This window comes from Zonotrichia leucophrys, chromosome 2, assembly GCF_028769735.1.
Source record: "Zonotrichia leucophrys gambelii isolate GWCS_2022_RI chromosome 2, RI_Zleu_2.0, whole genome shotgun sequence".
Taxonomy (NCBI): Eukaryota; Metazoa; Chordata; class Aves; order Passeriformes; family Passerellidae; genus Zonotrichia; species Zonotrichia leucophrys.
This window is the reverse complement of record NC_088171.1, coordinates 129,291,844-129,312,249: the sequence shown is the minus strand read 5'-3', so window position 1 is coordinate 129,312,249 and position 20,406 is coordinate 129,291,844. Positions and strand designations below refer to the sequence as shown.

The following is a 20,406-nucleotide window of genomic DNA, read 5'->3' as shown; positions in this document are numbered from 1 at the left end:
GGGGCTAAGTCACGCCTACCATGCCTCCCTTCACAACTCCGTGCTTTGTGATCTACCTAGCAGCTGAAGGGAAGTTGAGTGCGCTCCCTCTGCAGAAAAAGAGTGATATCACCTTCTTCAAAACAATGGCTGACCTGGATTCCCAGCCCGTTCTGTTCATACCGGATGTTCACTTTGGAAACCTGCAAAGAACTGGACAGGTAGGAAATAATGAAATGAGCAGGTGCCCACTTGCCACCTGGCTGCCTCTGCTCTGGGGCAGGTTTTAGGGAAGTAAATAACTGTTCCTGGGGGCCACTTGTTTCAGCTCTCATTTTGGTAAATGCACTTTTGGCACATTACTAATAGAGGACCTTAGAAAAGGCAAGTACCTTTCTGAGTTCTGGGTGCAGAGGAGTTTATACTTCTTTGACAACTGACTTGTTTTGTTACAGTACTGTCATTCTTTTGCTTTCAAATATAAGGTTGATTTGTGACTGAAATGCAATGTGGTTTTGAGTGTACTCTTTGGCTTGGTGAAATGAAGTGCCACCTTGTGGTAGCAGAGATCCCCCTCCCTGTCACAGCTGAAAACAACGACCAAGCTCTTACCCGTGTAGAAAGGTCAATAGTAGGGTCACTAAACACCACTACCCGTTTTCTGTCAGCATCACCTAGAGATCTGGAAATTCCTTGAAAAAAATATTTTCACTCTTCCAAGTAAAAACTCTGTCATGCTAATGTTAAATACTCAGTATTGGTAGTTATTATCATTCGTAAACACAAGTCTTTCCTAACTTGGCTCTTTTCTATTTTATCACCTGCTGGGAAGTTGAAAGCCTGAACTGGAGGGTCAGCTCTGACAACTTTTTTACTATGAACGTGTTATTTATTAACATCTCAGGGAGCAGAATGAGACAGTTATGCATATGTTTATTAAGACAAGTAGTTGATGAGGAAATCTAATATGCATTGTGGGAATCCATAAAAATCAGAAAGTTTTAGGAAGGTTGTAAAAAGGACAGGCCATTTGTAATTGTCAATTTTGAAGCAGTGAGAATTGTGGTTGAGCAAAGCACAAAGAGCACAGACGTTGTAATCACAGCTGTCACAGGCTTACTCTCCCAAGCTGGAAAGTCGCCCACTCACAAATCAGTGTTGGGTACCTTCTGTCCTCATGGCTTTCAAACCAAAATGGGGATTTGTTTCAAAACAGGAGACGGTGGAAACATTCCTTAGTATATATAATCCTGTAAATAATTTTCTAAACTAACTGGAAGATATCCCCATTTCCTAGCTCTTAGGCAATGTTCAGCCATGTCTTTTATTGCTGTAACTCATAGTTACAACCCTCAGCTTTGCACACACACACCTCTGAGCTATTTTCATTGCACAGTTTCAGAAGGGAAGGCCCCCAGTGAGAGCCAAGTGTGCTCTGAGTGCTCTGAGCCAGTGCTAGAGACCTGCCTGGGGTGCCTTGCCCTGCCCAGCTCAGCAGCTGCAGGGCTGCTGTGCTTGTTGGTGCAGACCTGCAGTGTGGGCACATTGTGAGGAGTTTGGTTGAGTTTTCTGCGAAGTGTTGGACAAGAGACTGTGATTTTATACCTCCCCTACTACTGTCAGCTGCATTTGCTGCTGCTGTAAATTTGGTCCCGGTGACTTTCAGCTACGTGGATTTCCACAAAACTGGACTTGGGCTTCTGCCCACAGCTGTGCAAAAAATGTTCAGCTGTACCTTTAGTAATTGTATTCCCATTAGGCCTGTAGTTTAATCTTGTTCTTTATAGTTTAATTAGATTTTCAGACAGTATTAAATACATACAAAAGCTTTTGAGTGTTGTGGCTTAAACTGTATTAGGGGTTATTTAGGTGAGTAGCAATCTGATTTAGAGGATTGTAAAATAATTGGGAAAATGATATAAAGCAGGGAAGGAGGGTAATATCTCTCAAATAAACTTTGATATATTTCCAGTAGATGATATTCAACAACAGTTTCTCTAAGCCACGCTTCTTCCAGATAACAGTTTAGAACTAGTGGTGTTCGTGTTTTATAGGAAGAAGAGGATTTTTAACATATGACAAACTGCAAAACACTTGTTGTCTTTTCTCCCTTTTGAAGTTATTCTGTTAAGCAAATGTCTGAGTTTTGGGAATAATTTATTTTTATTTCCGTCCTTCTAGGTTTACTATAATACAGATGATGAGAGAGAAGGGTAAGATATTTATTGTTTCACAAGCTTTGCAGTTAACATTTTAAACTCATAGAAAGTTGATACAAAATATGAAATCAGATAAAACTGACCCCTTTCTCCCCCTTCCCTCACATTCTCCCATGTAAACTGTTTGCTTTTTATGTCTGTATTTTAATACATTTCCAAGTAAAAGAGACCTAAGGTTTGATACAGGAAGAGGACAATATATTTGATAATGAAGTAAGCATCTATGTAAGCATGAGGGTTCTCAAATAACTTAAAAACTGGGAATTTTTTATTGAAGCACTGGACTTCACTGCATTCCTGAAAGCTGTTTAGCAGTGCACACACATGTATGCAACAAATACAGGAACTGCAGAGAGAATGGCCAAGTGTCAGAAGAGGAAGGCAGAAAGAGAAGAGAGAACCTGGGAAGGACAAAGGTTGGAAATGGGAGCACTCCTGATCTAACTTTGGAGGGACTGGAAGAATTGATGAAAGTCCCTCTGATAATCAGAGGTGCCATGAAATAAGGGTTTTAATATGGGCTGCTGAACTTCAGCCCACATTGTGTGCCAGCCCCATACTTTTATAAGTTGCTTGAATCCCAAAGTACACACCCTCAAGTTTGAGATTCTGGAGTAACATAACTGCTCCCATAAATCTGCAAAAGGTGACCTGTAGTAGGGACTGGCCAAGCACCTGCAGTCAACACTGACTTGAAAACATGAGGCTCTTTTTATTTCTTTTTGAAACTGATGCTCTTCATAAGTCTTACAGTGGAATTTGAGAAACAAAGGGATTTATTGCATCAAGCAATAACCACCCCCCTTCCCTCAATATTTAAACAGTTAAGGGCCTTTGGGGTTTTTCAAATTAGTGTGTAACATTGGAACATATTTTCCTGTCACCTGTCCCAGCCAGTCAGTCTCGGCAATTTAAGAGGCCTGGATAGTTCAGATAAGCATCAAAAGCTAAATCCTTGCAGTTTCTGCTTTTGGTGCTATATGAGTATCTAGTGGGTGTTTTTGCCAGAGTACAAAGTGAGTCATGACTGTTGCTGTTGTCTCCTCTTCTGCTGTGAGCACAGTTTTACTGTGATGTGGTCCCTGTTTTTGTGTATTCTAGTAGCAGTGTCCTGGTCAAAAGGATGTTCCGGCCTGTGGAGGAAGAGTTTGGTCCTTCCCCTTTGAAACAAATCAAAGAAGAAGGTCTGAAAAGAGGTAACAATCCATTCTTAGCAGTTAAAAATCATTCTGTGGGACTCAAACCCTCAAACTGGGAGGGGCAGGTGTGGTTTGGACAAAGTCAGTTGTAGGATGCTAGTGCAAATATGGGTAGATGGGAGAGGAGATCTTTGTATCTGCAGTCTATAAGGAGGCATTTTAACAAATGCTAAAAATTACTTCAGAAAAAAAAAAAGGACTGTGCTTTCTCAAGAAGGGATCAGGACACAAGTGTATAGAAAAAACTTAGAAAGTTTCTTGGTTCTTGGCCAAGCTACAAAGTTTATGAAAGTTCTAGTAGCAAATCTGTGATGGTCTATTTTTAACTTTTGCTCATCTTTTCTGTTCTGTCTGGGATCACAAGCAAATATGCAAGATGCATTGGGTCAAATACAGAGACCTTAACAGGCAAGCTCCTGCTGACTGCAAACTTAGATTGGGTGGAATAAAATCAGAAATTTCCTACCTTATTAGAAATATAAAACATGGAGAGACATCTTCCAGCAGATGTAACAGAATTGTTTAAGGGTTTGTTTCCCTTAACTGTTTTTACTGCCCAGGTGGGTATTATTACAGTTGCAGAAGAGCTTTATAGAAATTGCTTCCCACAAGCCCGCATTTGCCAAGTTTCTTTGTTGGTTAGGGTGGTCTGCTTGAACCAGGGGAAGCATAGAAGATTATAGGATGGAGACTGATACCTTCTTGAAAAAAATGTGAACATATAATTTTTTAAATTAAATCTTAAATTAATTATGTGAGGTTAGCACTGACTATGGACTTGCATTTGGTTGACTCAAGACCTTGGCCCAATTCACATTATCAGGGCTCTATCAAGCAGAAGATGACAGCCATGAGTGCTATATAAAGAACTGTCATTTCCTACAATTTCACCTGGGTTTCCCAGCTGGAAGCCTAGGAAGTTGTCTGCAAGGAGATATTGGTTTGCTTTGATTATTCCCGTCCTTTGCTGTGGTTAGTTGTTTTGATAGCATTCAGGACTTGCAGGTATTTCAAGGGTAAGATTAGAAAGAAAGAAAATTTAGCTGGTGGCAAAGCTATGTAAAATGATTAAATCCAGGAGAGGCACAGAAGCAGAGAAGCGGGAGGATGCTGTCTTCACATCCCCTTCCTGTTCAGTGTTTCTCTCATCTTGGATATGCTGGCTGGAGGCCAAGGCTTTTCCAGTGTGGCCTTTGCCCTGGTGAACTTCCTGCCATCCGGAACCTTGCCTCTGGGATCGTGCTGGTGGGGTGCAGCTCAGCTGAGCCTACCCATTTGATAACTGTCTTTGCCAGAGGATTCACTGGTATTAAAATGCTTGGGGTTTTTTTCCCCAGCATTGCCATATTGAAAGCTTCTTTTCTCAAGATTTATTTGGTAGAGCAGAATCAAGAGTCCTAGAGAGCAGGTGTAGATGGGGTACAGGTGTAATGTTTGAGAGTGAAAGGTCTGATATGTGAAAATAGACATTAAAATATACATTAAAGGCAATGTAATCCCAAAGTGTCTTATTAGGAGAGCAGTGCAGGTAAATAGCAGCCAGTGAGGTGTCCAAGCTCGACTGAAGAACTGAAGTGGAAGTGTATGACCTCACCCCTGCCTTCGGGACCTACTTGTAACACTGTCTGGTGGAAGTAAAAATATTAAGAGGCAGCCTTCAAGAAAACAGGTCTGAAGGGATTTGCAAATGCTCTTTACATTCTCACTCAGGTAGCTGCCTCTTTTTGAATTATTCTTTCATCTCCTTGACCTCTAAGGGAAGTCCAAGTGCCCAACACAGAAATGTGAAGTATGTTAATCTGTACCAAATGTGCATCACAGCTAGTTACTTGGCAAGACTTGGCTTTTTCCTGTTTTGAGTTCTCAGTAAGTTTTCAATTCACTTTCCCTTTCAGATTTCATAGGGAGTTTGCAGTTAATTATAAATCCAGCAGCTGAATTATAGATCAGGTGGATTTCCAGTCCTGTAGTTCTCAGTTTCAAGAAAGTAATTTTTTTGGGTAGCTTTTGTCTCTTAGGAAAGTTATGTTGAACTACTCTGAAACATTTTGGATTCATAGCAATCAGGATGTTGAGAGCCAGCCAAGGGAATTTGTGCCTGGGCAATAACGAAAACTGTAAATGTGAGAAAGGAAAGCTAAATTACATCTACCAGTCCTTCTTTCCTTGACTAAGATGTGCCACATCTTTATCCAGAGACTACTTGACAGAGACTGTAGTCATTGTTCATAGGGTGCCAGTCACAGCACTGGTAGTGCCCAGGCTCAGACCTTCCTAATGCCCCAGGTCTTACCGACTCATTGTGTCCTTAGTTTCATTTTCCCTTGTGTATGTAGTTAACAATTTAAAAAGAGGTATCTGACATTGTTCTTCTGCATTCACACATAAATCCTCAATTCGGGTGGCCTGGCTTCTAAAAGTCTCACTGGTGCAACAACATCCCTTTGCCCCTCAGCAATTTGATGTGTTGGGGCTATTTCTTAAGTAATTAAAGACAAATTTATCTTCCCCCATCTTATACAAATCTTTTTAACATCTAAAAAATATTAAGGTATGCAGTAGTTTTTAGTGCTGGCAGGAAAGTTAAGGGCTAAGACTAGGGAGTAGATCAGACAAATTTGAATTTATCTTGTACCTTTCAGGCAAAAATAGCTCATTACCTTGTACAAGATTTCCCCCTTGTTCACCTCCAAATCTTTTAATTTGTACTATTAGAGTGAGTCCATCTAGACGCTGTGAATGTGATGACAGTAGGATCAGAGGACATGAGTTGTGTTACATGGTCACAGGCATTCAGTGACAGTGCTGCTGCTGAGCCCAGTGGAGCCTTTGCAGCCCTTTTCCCTCCGCTCTGGCTGTGCCTCCCACTGTGGCTGTCTCTCTGCTGCTCTGCCAGCATGAAGGCTGTGGGGCTGCATGGTACACTGAGGCAGGGATCTGATGTGTCTGAAGAATAACTCAAAAAAAGTGTTGTTTTTTCACTCACATCTGCTGTTTGAGAGAGTTTTTCATCCATGAAAATTTGTTGAGATGAGCCAGAATAAGAGGGTGTAAGGATACGGATGAGACAGGGACTTCCTAAGGCATCACTGTCACCAGAAGTCATTTGTGGAAGCATACTCTACTGAATCAAAGCCAGGAGTTTCACACCTGTCAGGGTAAAGGAAAGCCTAACAAACCCCCGTGTGTTTACTAATCCTCTGTGTGTGTGTGTGTAATGTTGCCTGGCACACCAAGCACAGCAGAGATGTAAAGCTCAGCGCTGGGATTGTGTCACGTACCCAAGTTTAACCTTGGACCAAGTGATTTTTTTTTCTCCTTTCAGATATATTTGTAATTGTTAAGGCTGGCAGAGCTCCAGATGTTTGTAAAGCCAGGTGTTCCAGGACAACCCTCTAGTCACAAGGAAAAAGTTTACTTAATTAATATAAGTGTTAATACTGGTAAAATTAGTCCATTGAGTGAGAGCTTGTTCATGTGATTAAGCACATCAGGCATGGTAAAATTTAACTCCTGGTGTGGAATTTTGTTTTTCTTTTATGTTTTGACAGGTTAAGTTGTGACCCAAAGTTTTCTCTGCTTCTAACTCCATTAAAACAGTGTTCTCAGGCCAGGCCCCAAGAGTTGCCAAAATATAGGTGAAAAGGATGTGGCTCTGCATGCTGTGGTTGCAGTTTCATGACTCATATTTTTGAATTAAAGATGCAAAAAACTCAACATTGTCCTCCTGCATGCTTGGTTTTTAGGCCCAGTGAGGGAACTGAACTACCCATTATTTTTTTCCAGTCATTTCAAAACCTGGGCAAAGAAGCTACAATTCTCCACAAATGGGCCTGTGTCCATCCTGCTAGAGTCTTGGCCTGAGAATTAACTTTACACAATTACTTGTATGTGAAAAATACCATCAAATTTTTTGGTTCATCTGTGTGTCATCTATTGAGTTACATGGTGAAGATATCTCTTGGACCATGAGAATTTGTAGTTTCAAAAGATGCCCATTTCTGTATACCGCCCCCCCCCCAAAAAAAAAGGGTTACCAATGTAATTTGTCCCACAGACATGACAGTGCATGTGTGTTTGTACCTCATGTGCAGCAGTGCTATTTGAAAAGGCAGTTCATTTAGGAAACAAAATATATTGCAGAACCTGTTTTATTCAACCTGTTACTTATCAGTCATGTGAGATGATGCCTAAAATACTTTTCTAGTGTCTATGCTTACATGCTTTGTACCTGTCTGCCTTGCTTCTGCCATGTTATAGCAAGGTTCCTCCATTTACCTGAACAAGTGTGAAGAAAACAAAAGCTAAAGAGGGCAGGGCACTGTGCCTGTGGACAGCTAGCAGCTAACATCTGAGGGAGGAAGAGGAACAGAAATGGCATTTGGGTACCTAAGCAGGTGGGCACACTAGTAAATGCCTGCCTGCCAGCTGTGCTCTTGAATGTCTCCCCTGTAAAGTCGCAAATTGCTTTGAATTCATTTTTTCCAGTGTTTAATTTCGTACTGGTCAGGCCATTTGCAGTCATCTGCCCAGTAGTGTCAGAGACAACTATTTCTTTACCTTTTCTTTGATTTTGCTCTCAAAGGCACAGCTAAAGGCAACACAGACTTGCCTTTTTTGAATGTCCTTTCAAGCCTTTTAGATGAAACCTGGAGAGGTACAAGCCAAGACAGAGGTTTAAGAAGACCTAGATTGTGTGCTTTGTCCTATAACCAAGGGACAAGGCCCCAGTGCTTTTTAGCTTCTTTCTGTAAATGGAGATTTAGATTCTGGAAGATAGAGATTTTTCACACTAGATTAAATTTTCAATACTGTATTTTCAATGCAACTCCAATGTATTGTCCATGTCTAGATCACTGATAATATTAAAGGTACATCTTTTTAAGTGCAAACCATCTTCAGTGCTTCATTTTATCTGTCATGGATTAATATTTGTTTTTCTATTCAGTGTGGGGTATTTCATCTGTGCAATTGACTGAACCTGCTCCTAATTTGATTTTTTTTCCCCTATTTCAGTGCTTTTGTATGTGAGGAAGGAGACAGATGAGGTGTTTGATGCTTTGATGCTGAAATCACCCACAGTGAAGGGGCTAATGGAAGCTGTAAGTATCCAATGTCCTCACACTGTTTGTCTTTCTTGGCAAGAAAATCTTGAGGCTTTCCATGTATTATTGACATCAACCATTATGTAAAGATGAAGTTATTTTCAAGTGCATTTAAAGCATTTCTTAAAGCTTTCTGGAACCCTGAAATGCTGGCATTTTCCTAATTCAGTGTTATCAGCAGGTTACTGGTTTTAAATAGCATCACAGAGCTGATTATTGGACACCTGAGCTTTGAGGAATTGCAGTCGTTAACCAGTGTCAGGGAAGGAGAGAGGTGCAAGCTTCATTTTCTGAAATGCTTCTTTCTGAACTGATGGTTCAGAGCCTGTTGGATCTTTTCCTGTAATGCTTGTCAGTACATTCCCAGCCTGGTTTCCAAGAAGAGGCCCAAGGATGCAGTGTTTCTGTGGGAATTTCATGTGGCCTTTGTGCAATTGCTGTTCAGCATGTAAGAGGCAGGTGCTGAGCCAGTGCAGACTTGTCATTCATATGTTGTCTCAAATTCCTTCTCTAGTCCTCACTTACAGCTACATGACCTACCTACCACTTGCCTCTTTGCTGCTTCTTTGAGTTGAGGTTTAGCTGTCATCATAAGAGTTGCTGTTTCCATGTTTAATCTTGTTTATATGAGCTGATGGCTCATGAAATTTGGTAAGGGAAGAGTTAAGAAATAATCACGTGTCTCACTGCTTCAGTGGAGGAATGCGAGATTGACACGTGGGATGCTGAGTTGGTTTCCAGCCTTGTTTACTTGTAGGGGAGAAGACGGAAATGGATGAAAATGCCCCTAGAGAACTCAGCCAAGTGCTAGAAGTGTGTATATTTATACTCTCCTAAAACCATCACAGTATCTTGTTACATTTACTGAACACTTTTAATGCAGTAAAGATTGAGTTATTTGGTCAATATTTGGCCAGTAGCAGAAGGCAGAAAAAGATTTGTGGGTTAGTGAAGTTGCTTAAAGCACCTCTTTAGATGGGGGTATCTCTGAGGAGAGTCAGTGGCACGCTAAGGATGTCCTAACTGTGCTTCTGCTGATGCTGTTTGTTAGCTGTGACTGCAGCTCAGCTGTCAGGCAGAGCGCATGGATAACAAAATCCAGGCTTTGCTTCAAGAGGCAGCAGTTTGATTCATGGTAAGCTGCAACACGATTTCATCTTGTCTTTGTATGGAAGTTAAAAGTATGTTATAATCTGTTCAAGCTAGCATGAATATTTTATCTCTAGTAGTCAGTGCCTCTCCATGCCTGTTCTCCAGCCACCATGTAACAATAACAGAGCTGGTGCAGAAGCAGGAAGGGTTTCTGCATGCCTCAGTCAGTGCAGCTGCTGACTCACTGGCATGTTTTCGGCACCAGAGAAATTTGATCTGTTGTAAAATGTCCCAGTTCACTGGAAGGAACACATTCAGAAAATCTGAATTCTCTTTGGTAGGATATTGTGGATAAAACAATGCCAAAAAGCTGTCAAACTGCATATTCTTAAATATTGTCTCTACAGTCATTGCAGGAAATCATGTAATTTTGTAATTGTGCATGTCCTAAATGCGTCATTCTATTCTCAGTATTAAGAATTTAGGAACTGAGCTTCTGAGTATTACAGAGCCCCAGATCTGAAAGGGAGCTCCAGTGATCCTCAGCCATACCCTTCTTCTCTGTTTATGGATTTTACTCTTTTTTTCTTTTTGTTAGTCACTATTCCTGATCTTTGACTTCTCCCCTAACTTTCTGTTATTAATGATATGGTTTTCTCAGATCCTATGTTTATTTTATTCTCACATATACCCCCATTCCAAATTAACAATTAGATTCCTTTTCAGATATCTTTCTTTTGGCAAATATCTAGAGGTTTTGGGTTTCAGAAATGCAGCATGTCTCAGGAAGCTACTCAGATGTTTGGTTTTCGCTAATCAGTCTTGATCAAGTGAAAATAGCAAAACATCACATATATGTGTGACTGACCAGCTCTACATCCTGATTTCAGCCTGATCCAAAGTCAGGATAACTGTGGATCTCAGTAGGTACCTCAGTCTTACATTGTGCAAAATTGCATACTTATTCAAATTACAGAAGGCAGTTCAAACTGGGAAATTCAAGCATCTCCCAAAATCTTTCAATAATTAAAAGCTAACAGCTGAGTTCAGTAGATCTAGCTTAGACTATTAGATACCTGCCAATATATATGTGATCTTCCAGCCAGTGTAGGGCAACAGACAGATTATTTAATAGAAATAAGCTGGCAAAGATGTTTTCCTACATGCCTTGACCCATCCAGGTATTGCCCTTTCTGGTCTCCTGACTCCAGAGAGCATTTCTGGTGGCTTGTGCAATCAGAAAAACTTGCCATGCCAGGGGACTGCAGCCCAAAGGGACACCCAGATGGGTATTTCAGTGCCACTCAGAAGGCTGTTGCACTGCTTCAGGCATCCTAACAGAAATAAATCTCTACTCAGAAGATTGACAAATGGAAAATTGAGATGATAAGAAAAATACTGCTCCAAATTAAGACACCTTTTAAAAATTTAATGTAGCCTGCTTGGGTTCAGGTGAGAAATCCTGTAGTTTTGTATGGAAGTTGGCAGTAAGAGGTGGTCCTCCTGTGCTGGCAGCAAACACTCTGAGAAGAGGGTGTTAAGTGAGATGCCCTAGCAGATGCTTGCCCTATACTTTCTCCAATTCTGCAGCAGGACTTTGCACATTTGTACTGGAGAGGGAGGCTCTCCCATACCCCCACTTTAAGCCTTGCTTCCACAGCTTGCTGTTTGGTATAATTGATTGAATCCCAGGGGTTCCTGAGAAATGTGCTTATTCAGTCAGCTGGAAGTCTTTTGCAAAGCTCACTAATCCCTGCATGTTATATAAATCCTACACCTGTCATAGGCAGTGTGACAGGCAAGGCTTTCTCAGCCCAACCTCTCATAGTTTATGTAGGAAGTGGTGTCCCAGAGTCCCAAACTACTTTGAGCAACATTTGGAATGCATGAGTGTTAGGTATGCCAAGTATCCTAGGGAAGATTTATGCTGGAATGTGCAGAATGCTGTATATTAGCTGCTATTAAGCCTCCTTGGCAAGAAATGTTTTGCTCAGCTTGTTTATTTGCATGGAGTCAGTGAAAAGTGTCTTCAAGTGCTGGTCTTTACAGTATCACTGGGCATCAGAGTTAACAACCCAGAGAGGGAGATCATTTCCTTGTGTTCACACACTTGTGACACTTTCTGCAGTTTTGGGTTGCCAGTTTTTCTCCAATGCCTGTTACAAAGGATTTTTTTCAAATGTCTGATGAAATTCATCCATTTTTATTATTGCTTTACATGAAAACCTAAAATTAGGGGTACAACAGAAGCACAGATACAAAAATTCAACACCAGATTGTTTATCTGATGTCATTCTGTTCATGATAAGTAAGACCAGAGGATAATAAAGAGTAAATGCACAGTGAAACATGCTGGTGCAAGCAAAACTGAAGTAGCAAATGTCACCCAAATTCAGTTTGTATTTTATTCTCTGCTAGGTGGAAAACTTAGGGAGTGGATGGGTCTATTGTACCCCATCAGTTATTCCCCTTTCTGTTAGCCACTGATGTATCCTTATAGTCAGAGGACACTGTTTTCAGTGTATGAGAAGTTTTATTGGTTCTTCAGAATCTTGGAGTTCTGCTATAGAATGCCAGTCAGGCTGATAGCCTTGTGCATTATTAGGGGTAGTTTTAAGTACAAAATTGCATCTGGGCTATGATGACAATTATACTGTTATAGGTGCTGTAGACTAGTATAGGCTAATTAATTCTCTCTTTCAGAAAATCTTGGCTGTCTGGATGGAGCCATGCTTGGTGTTCAGCCTGTGACTCTTTGAATCTGTCCTCAGTGCTGAGTTTATCCATTCCATTTTCTCCTTTGTGATAATTGCTTTAATGTACTTCCTAAAATACCTTTTCTCAACAGAACTTTGAATGCCAACACAAAGAAAGGATTTTACAGTGCCTGATGTTTGCCAGTCTTTAAATGGATTTTTAATTATGCATTACTTATCTTTTACATTAGTAAAAAAAGTAATCTTTTTCATTACTTATCTAATGCAAAAGATAAGTAGTCAGCTATTTAGCTGCAACTTCATTTCACTTGGGAAGAGCTGGACACTTACTTTGCTTGGCAATAGAACAACACAAAGCATTAATCACTGGGGGGGAAAAAAGTCATTTTTCTGTAACTATTTTGCCTTTTGGGACAATCCTCTTCTAAAACGTGAACTGTGAGACCTGTTCCCTCAAAGAAGAATCATAATTTGGAAAGCAAACCTGGCTCAGATGAAGGGCCCAGGGACACCATCTTCAAGCACACCACACACTCACTGCAGAATAGACATCCAAAAAGTTACTAGTACACTGCTGCAAAGCAATGCCAAAGCACCCATGTGAAGTACTTGTTGGCATGGGTAATTTGTCAGCTAAGTAGTTCTTCCTTCTAAAGTTTTACTGTATTTTCTGCTTTATTGTTTTAGTTGCTTTAGTAAGAAGTTTATTTTACAAGTCCTTTTCCTTGATAACACACTTCTCTGTGACATCTCATCTTGTTATCTATACACTCAGATGATGTTTTGTGAATCAGTGTTTTCATTTTGCTACTGTAGTAACTAGACTGAGTCATCTTCCCAACAATACAGAAGCTTCTTAGTTCTGTGTGTTTGATGTTGGTAGCCCTCCCACAATTAAAGGTACCTTGAAGACACTTCAGACAGAAGTACCACCATGGAGAATCCTTGAAATGTCTTTGAGAAATAGAAATGTGTACGTTTTTGTTATTCCGTCAGTCCATCAGCTCCTGTTGGGTTGCCATGTGTCTGCCTTCTGCCTGGTGGGAGAAGCTTTTGCTTCTATGAGCCAAAAAAATCAGATTAAGAAACAACAGAAAGATCAGATTGAAACTCCCTGGTAAAATCTGAAGCTGGGAAGAACATTGACTCTTCGAGCAGAGCACTAGGAGATGCTGGGGCAATTCTGATGGCTTACACCCTATGAAAACTATAGTATCTGAGTTTCTGAATGGAGACAATTGTGGGTTTTGATTAAGCTGTTCAGGATTCTTGCTCCCCAAGTCATCCTTAAATGAAAGCATGATATGGTTGTAACAGACTTTTCTCTGTAGCTATCCTGTCAAAGTTTGCAGAGATTTTGTTTTAATGTCTTATGTAAGGTAAGAGGTGATATTTTTATATTTCTCATTCATCTTTAGTGATATTTCTTTTATTTTTATTATTTCAGATCTCTGAGAAATATGGACTGCCAGTTGAAAAGATTGCAAAACTTTATAAGAAGAGTAAAAAGGGGTAAGTTAGTTACCTTCCTAAGGATCTATTGCAGGATCCTTTAGAAGTAGTCACAGATCCCAGTTATACCTGGGGCCTCATGATGCTGGGTAGTACAAACTCTTTCAGGAGACAAACCCATGTTCTTGAAATCTTCATATCTATGGAGACTGTAAGGGATGGCAGAATAGGAAACATGGATCTCCAATCTGTGTCTGACCAGTATTCATAAGCTTACTGTGAAGGAAGGGTTTGTGGATAAGATATGTGGATAAAGTCTGTTTTGTAGACAATATGCTTAATAACCTCCTGGAGGGCCAGCATGGGAGATGCTGCCTTTGCTGTGAATGCAGTGTGGAGTTTTCCTGCAGTGTTAGGGAGAAGGCCATTGTCTTACTCTGAAAGACAGGCAATGTTTGCTGCAGCCATTTCAGCTGAATAAATTTAGACATGAACATCACAGCTGGACTTTTAGAATAGCTAGGCTTCTGCTCCTTGCCATAAAACTAAATCTCTCCACTTCAACTGTTTTTTAAAGTTCTATTTAACCACAATATTGTAGCAATATAATTTAAAACCAGTAATTTGTTTTCGGCTGTAACTAGCTTAGGGCATTGTTGTCTGGGAATTTCTTTAGTTTTTGAAAAGACAGGTGAAACTTCTCATGTTTTGCTTCTTTCTAAGTGACAGAAGAAACACTTGGAGGTAAAGAGTGAGGAAAACACTCATATACACTTGTACATTACACAATTACACAATTGTGTAGTCATTGTTGATAGTCTCACATCTAAGCTGAGTTCTAAGTCTGTGAGCTGTGTGCAAAGCACAAATTCCACTGCTTCCCTGTGCTTCCCTCCCACCACAGAGGTGCAGCAGCTCACATGGTGTGTCTGAGGAATAGCACAGATGTGTCCCTGTGGGAGCCACCACCAGGCACAGGAAGCACCAGCTAGCTGGGTCTGCCAGGGATCTGAAGTGCAGCCCATCTGTAGGTAGCCTAAGTGTGTTAGCATCCCAGCACTGGCATGTCCCTTAACTGCTCTGGCAAGGAGCAGCCTCTAATCCAAAGACTACAAGGGACTACGGGGCAGATCTTGCTGGTAATTCCTACTACTGAGCCTGTACTGGCATGTGCTGGAGTCTGGTTTTGTGTTGTAGAGAGGCAAGAACACGTGGCAGAGTGTAAAGCTTTTCCTTTCAGTGTCCTGGTACATAAAAACATTGATTTCTGCCTTTGTCACCAGCATCCTGGTAAACATGGATGACAACATTATTGAGCACTACTCCAACGAGGACACATTCATCCTGAACATGGAGAGCATGGTTGAAGGCTTCAAGATCACACTGACAGAGATCTAGCCTCAGGCAGAGCCATTTTGTAAGGAACCACAGCATTTCATCCTTCTTGGAAAGCAGATTCCCCATAAACTTGACAGACATTGATCAGAGAAACTGTTACAAGACTGCATTGAAAATACTGTCCATTCTGCACATCTGCAGCCCCTGCAGATATAGCCTTGGGTTTGTCAAGGACAAGGCCATTCACAGTAACCTGGTCCCCTATTTATTGTTCCTCACTCTCTAGTGGACAAGCAGTTACCAGCCCCCAGATTTGTAACCAGATGATCCACTGCAAATGTGAAATGCAGCATTTTAATCCATACTTCAGTGTGGATAAGCTCATTCTAAAACACATTCAGTAACTATGCTGGTCTAATTTCAGAAATCTGGTATAAATCACTTTACCAGTAGTTGTCTCTGTCATCGCTAAAAATCTGTTGCAGTGCTAAAGATGGGCAAAGTGGCTGACAGTTCACTTGCTCAGACTGATCCTTATCTCTCTCTACTGTATAGTCTTGCCAAATACCTCTGGTAGTTCTCAGCATGTAGCAATGAGGACTTGTAAGTAAGGCATTCAGCTACAAATGTAACTTGTAAGTAAATGGTAAAGAAACCATTTTAACCTTGTATATAATGTTTATAATATGCAATAATATATTTTAACTACTGTATGTGGGCATGTTTACTGCCACTATGTTTTTGTATGTATTTGGTTTAGGGTTTCATAGAATCTTTCCTAGAGGATTAAATTGCTGCAATCTGTTAAAGAGTGTGTACTGAGAAGCTGATAACTGAATCTGTACTCATATGCTCCATCCTTGCTCACACAATTGTATATTGAAATATTAGAGCAGACTCTGCTACTGGGTCTTGGATGCTCTGGCATAATGGGGCCCACTGTAGGTGCCCAAGTCCCAGCTGTAGAACCTGAGTCTCCCATCCAGCTGGAACAAAATCCAAGAGACACCGTGTGTCTGCTGCCTGCTTTGCCAAGAGGTACAGAAGGGACTCCTTCCTGGTCGTCTTCCTTTGATGAAGCAGAGGCTCCTAAAGTGGTATTTTCTCAAACCTGTGGTGGGAATGTTCTTTCTGCAGCAGCCTGTGCATCAAAGCATTCCTCTAGACTGTAAGAAACAGGATTTCAGACTCTTCCTTTTAAGTGTATTTGCTCTTGTATCTCCACTGAATGATTCAGCTGTGATTCCTAGGACACTTGGGTGATGTATAAGCCTGGGCTTGATGTAAATATTTTATCAAACAGGAACAATTTTTCCACTGGAGACTGAGTATCCCACAACTGAGGAGTGGAGATTGGTCTCTCTCTCAAGGGCTGCATCTGAACCCAAGTTGAACTACATGGTTATTCCATCAAATTCCACACCTGCCTTATGAATTCTGTGAAGAGATAAAGTTGTGCAGGCTAAACTCATACCAGGAAAGGGGTTCAAGGCCTGAATGTCCCTATGACATCCAAACCCAGCATCTCCCTCTCTCCATTCCATCTCCTCTGGCTGTTGTGGAGAGCTCCTCACTTAGCATATAATTCCATGAGTTTCAGTTGCATTTTATTCTCTACCACTGTGCATGGATCCTGTGTGACAGACAGAAGTGGGGTCCTTTCCTACATGCAGCCTTTAGAGTTTATTCTTTTCTTTCTAAAACCTTTTCTCGTTTTGTTACACAACCTTTATTATTTGGTGGTTAATGGCAGAAAGAAACACTGCCATGTTTTACAGGGCTCATGTGTGGACCTATTTACATTCAAGCAAAGTAGCTGGGATAAGTGACCAGTCTAATTTGGCCATATCTGCATGAATTGTCCTGTAAGTTCATGAACACTTTCTTAACATCATTAGCAGTAGCATCCCATTAAAATCTCTTCCTTTAATAGAAATGTTAAGTACATGTCAAGGTTTCTGTGGGAGCAGAAACTATAAAGGGTTCAGGCTGGTAGCATCAGCACTAACATACCCAGAATTCACATATGCCTGTAAAGCAAAGTGTGTATTCTGTCTTTCTCCCGCCCTTTTCTTTTGTCATGCACTCTTTCCCCTTCTGATGCAGAGTTTTGTTGTAATTTGCTTAACTTTATATAAAAATGCACTCCAGCAAAGATGCTCTTGCTATGCTGTGCAAGAGTAAACAGTCTGGGAATACAAGAGATTTATGATGGTTCTGTTTGTTTCTACTTGGCTCAGACTGAGATAAAAAGTCTATGCTGACTTATCCCAGATAATTTTTTCTTAAAGAAAAAAATAGGACAGTTGATACAGGAAGCATTAGGGACCAGCACACAGGACTGGTAAGCAATACTGTCAGTTCTTGTATTTCTCTGTTGGTGTTTGGAATCCTCAGAATATCATCTGGGATCTCTCAGCTGGTCAAGATGCCTGGACAGCTCTCTTGGGTGCTGCAGCATCCTGTGATGAGGAGCAGTGTAGGATCAGTGAGAAGTGCAGTGCTTCAGGAATACTGGGAGTTAAGGAGTTTTCCATTGTCATTTTAGGAGCTTTCAGTCAGCCACTGTCCAGAAAAGGAAAGTTGCTTCCAAGATTAACTGAAAGCTATTCTAAATACATCTTGAAGTGTGCAAATTCCTGATAGTAGAAAGCTAATACTCCTGCCTTTAGTTCCTCTTACAGTCTCAGTGAAGTTATCAGGAAGGTGCCTAGATTGGTGGCAAGATCATTTTAAAACCACAACTAGAGCTAGGTAAGGATGATCAGCCTTTATTTTATCTGCCAGGCTCTGAGGCCTTTGTTTCTCTGCTCCAGATGCAGGTGCCTCACAAGCACTGAGTATCCGTGCTGCCCCCCCTTCAGTTGTAGTTGTAGCATCAGCTGCTGGAGGAGCACTGAACCTTGGATGCTGCTTGTGGCAAGCTCCAAGATCTCAGGCTTCACCTTTTTGGTCCAAATCAGCCCATCACAGTGGTGGGAAAGTGGGAGTAGTGGTATGAGTAATGCAAACTTCTGAAGCAGTGGCTGCCTCGTGCCCTGCTCGACTCAGATATCCTGAGGAGTACACAGTGCTTACATGTATATTGTTTAAAATATGCATGTTGCTTTTGTTTTATAAAAAAATATTGATTAATGCTGGGTCTTCCAAATATTATGAGTTAAATGGAAGTAGGATTTGTCTACTGTTCAGCAGGGGACAGGAATATCTATCTTGCCTCCTTTGTCTCTTTGTGGAACTGCTGTGGTTGTTTATTTAAAGGAACAAAATTCTCATTTCCTTCTCTTCTTCAAGACAGCAATCTTGAATCTTAATTAGTACAGCCTGAAGAGTGGCTTGCTGCTCAGTGCATTTTCCCTATGAAGAAAATGCAGTGTCTGTAGATGTTATGTTTTGAAAAACTCTAAAGATGTACAAAAGGAGAACTTCTAATTTTGGTTCCTGCTGCAGATTTGGCACTTTGTCCGTCCATTTGATGTTTTATTATGAAATCCCATTCAAATTCTCAAATTCTAGTTCTTTCTCACAGTCAGGTGCTGATATTCCCAAAATAAAGTGCATCCCTTGAGTGAAGTTTTGTGGATGTACTATGATCACCCTATCAAGACATTTTGGAGGATTTCTAACACTGAGTGTAAACTACAAAGAAAAGAATGGGTTTTTTTCATGTGTGTCCTCTCTCACAAAGTTTTTGGTCAATGGAATTCAGAGATCAAATGTCTTTCTTATATATTTTTTTTTCATTCTATGAATTGTTTAAATGTAAATTAATTCAAACAATTAGTAAAATCTAAACTCTCTAGCTGTCAGAGATGCTGTATATTGATGGAACTGGAACTGGAAAGGAGTATCTTATGACTTATAAAATGTAAAGCTTATTAAATGTTTATATGCTCTTCCATTTCCTATTAATTGAGACAAGATACAAACAAAAATGTTTGTGCCAAAGGTTGTGACAAGCCGTCTTTCTGGCAAACAAGGAAACTTAATGTATAAATAGTGTGCTTTTATATTAAGAATTAGCTCATGTAACTTAATAGTGTTGCAACTGGGAGAGGGGTTTGATAAGCTGTAAATACAGTTATTTTATTTTTTGTACATTTTTAAGAAGGAAAAAAATAAATATTCCTATGTATGAGACAATATTTCTGTTGCTGTGGTGTGTATTACTGCATGTCTCCAGGAGGTATTAATATGTACCAGTGCCTGAAGGGGTGCAGAGAGGATGGAGTCACAAGCTCTTGTAAATGGTGCCCAGTGACAGGACCAGAGGCAAGGGGACACACATTAAAACACAGGAGGTTCCCTCTGAAATCAGGAAATGCTTTTTACTGTGTGACTAAGCACTGGAGTAGGGTGCCCGGAGAGGTTGTGGAGTCTCTATCCCTGCAGATATTTAAAAGCTGCCTTGACGTGGTCCTGGACAACCAATTCTTGTTTGCCCTACTTGAGCAGGGGGATTGGACCAGATGAACTACAGAAATTCCTTTCAACCCCAGCTACTGTGTGATTCTGTGACATGTTGGAGTGTCCTGGGAACCTGGCTGGAAGCACTGACAGTAACTTCTTTGTGACTCCTGGGCACCTGAGTTGAGATCCTTACCCACACCTACTCCAAAAGCACTGAAGCATACCTGGCCACATATCTTGCAGTAAGACATTTTCATCAAACATTTTATTCTCTACCAGTTCAGTTTGGCTTTTCAAACAAGATTCAGGAGGTGAGAACATCTTAGTAGGTGAGAAATTGCTTGGGAAAGCATTTTCCTCAGCAAAGGTTGATTCCCCAGGCAGTAGCAGGACAGCCCTGTCTTACAGTGGGGTGCAGGAGTTCAGTGCTCTGGATGAGCAGTGCAGGGTGAGCCAGGATCAGCTCCCATGGAGCCCTTTAAGGTAATCACATTTCCTGGGCACTGCCTGCAATAGATGTTCAATTATGTTTTATAGGAAGTGGTTTTACTGAGTGGCTCTTGGGATGCAAATGCTTTAAAGCTGTGTGGTTGGCAGTGCTCCATCTGCAGGGCCATGGAGGGGTGAGGAGAAGTGTGTGGGCTGATGGGAGCCCCTGCACCCACTGTGTGCTCAGGGCTTGGGCTGTGTCTGGCATGGCTGAGCCAGGCTCCAGCAAGGTGACTCAGGTCACCTTGATTAAAGGTCATTGAGAAGGACTGACCCCTCTTTAGGAGCAGGAAGCAAAACTCTCCACCTCTAGCTCCTGACTGAAACTTCTGGGGACTCACTGGAGCAGCAAAGCTGTCCCTTTCAGCACCTTCTCAGTCTCGTGGCTCAATTTGTGCTGCAGAAA

At 41.0% G+C, this 20,406-nt stretch overlaps 1 protein-coding gene across 4 annotated transcripts in view; it reads left to right on the top strand.

Moving 5' to 3' along the window:
* GRHL2 (grainyhead like transcription factor 2) overlaps window positions 1-19,148 on the top strand; it is a 64,912-nt gene extending 45,764 nt beyond the window's left edge. For 2 of the 4 annotated variants that reach the window (XM_064706405.1, XM_064706402.1), the window contains exons 11-16: window positions 61-200; window positions 2,161-2,192; window positions 3,300-3,394; window positions 8,414-8,499; window positions 13,759-13,823; window positions 15,047-19,148. In XM_064706405.1, coding sequence (XP_064562475.1) covers window positions 61-200; window positions 2,161-2,192; window positions 3,300-3,394; window positions 8,414-8,499; window positions 13,759-13,823; window positions 15,047-15,161 — 533 coding nt within the window. In that variant the 3' untranslated portion in view covers window positions 15,162-19,148. The remainder of the gene's footprint in view (window positions 1-60; window positions 201-2,160; window positions 2,193-3,299; window positions 3,395-8,413; window positions 8,500-13,758; window positions 13,824-15,046) is intronic. The other 2 variants (XM_064706403.1, XM_064706404.1) reach the window with 2 other exon arrangements.
* Window positions 19,149-20,406: the final 1,258 nt, after the last annotated feature.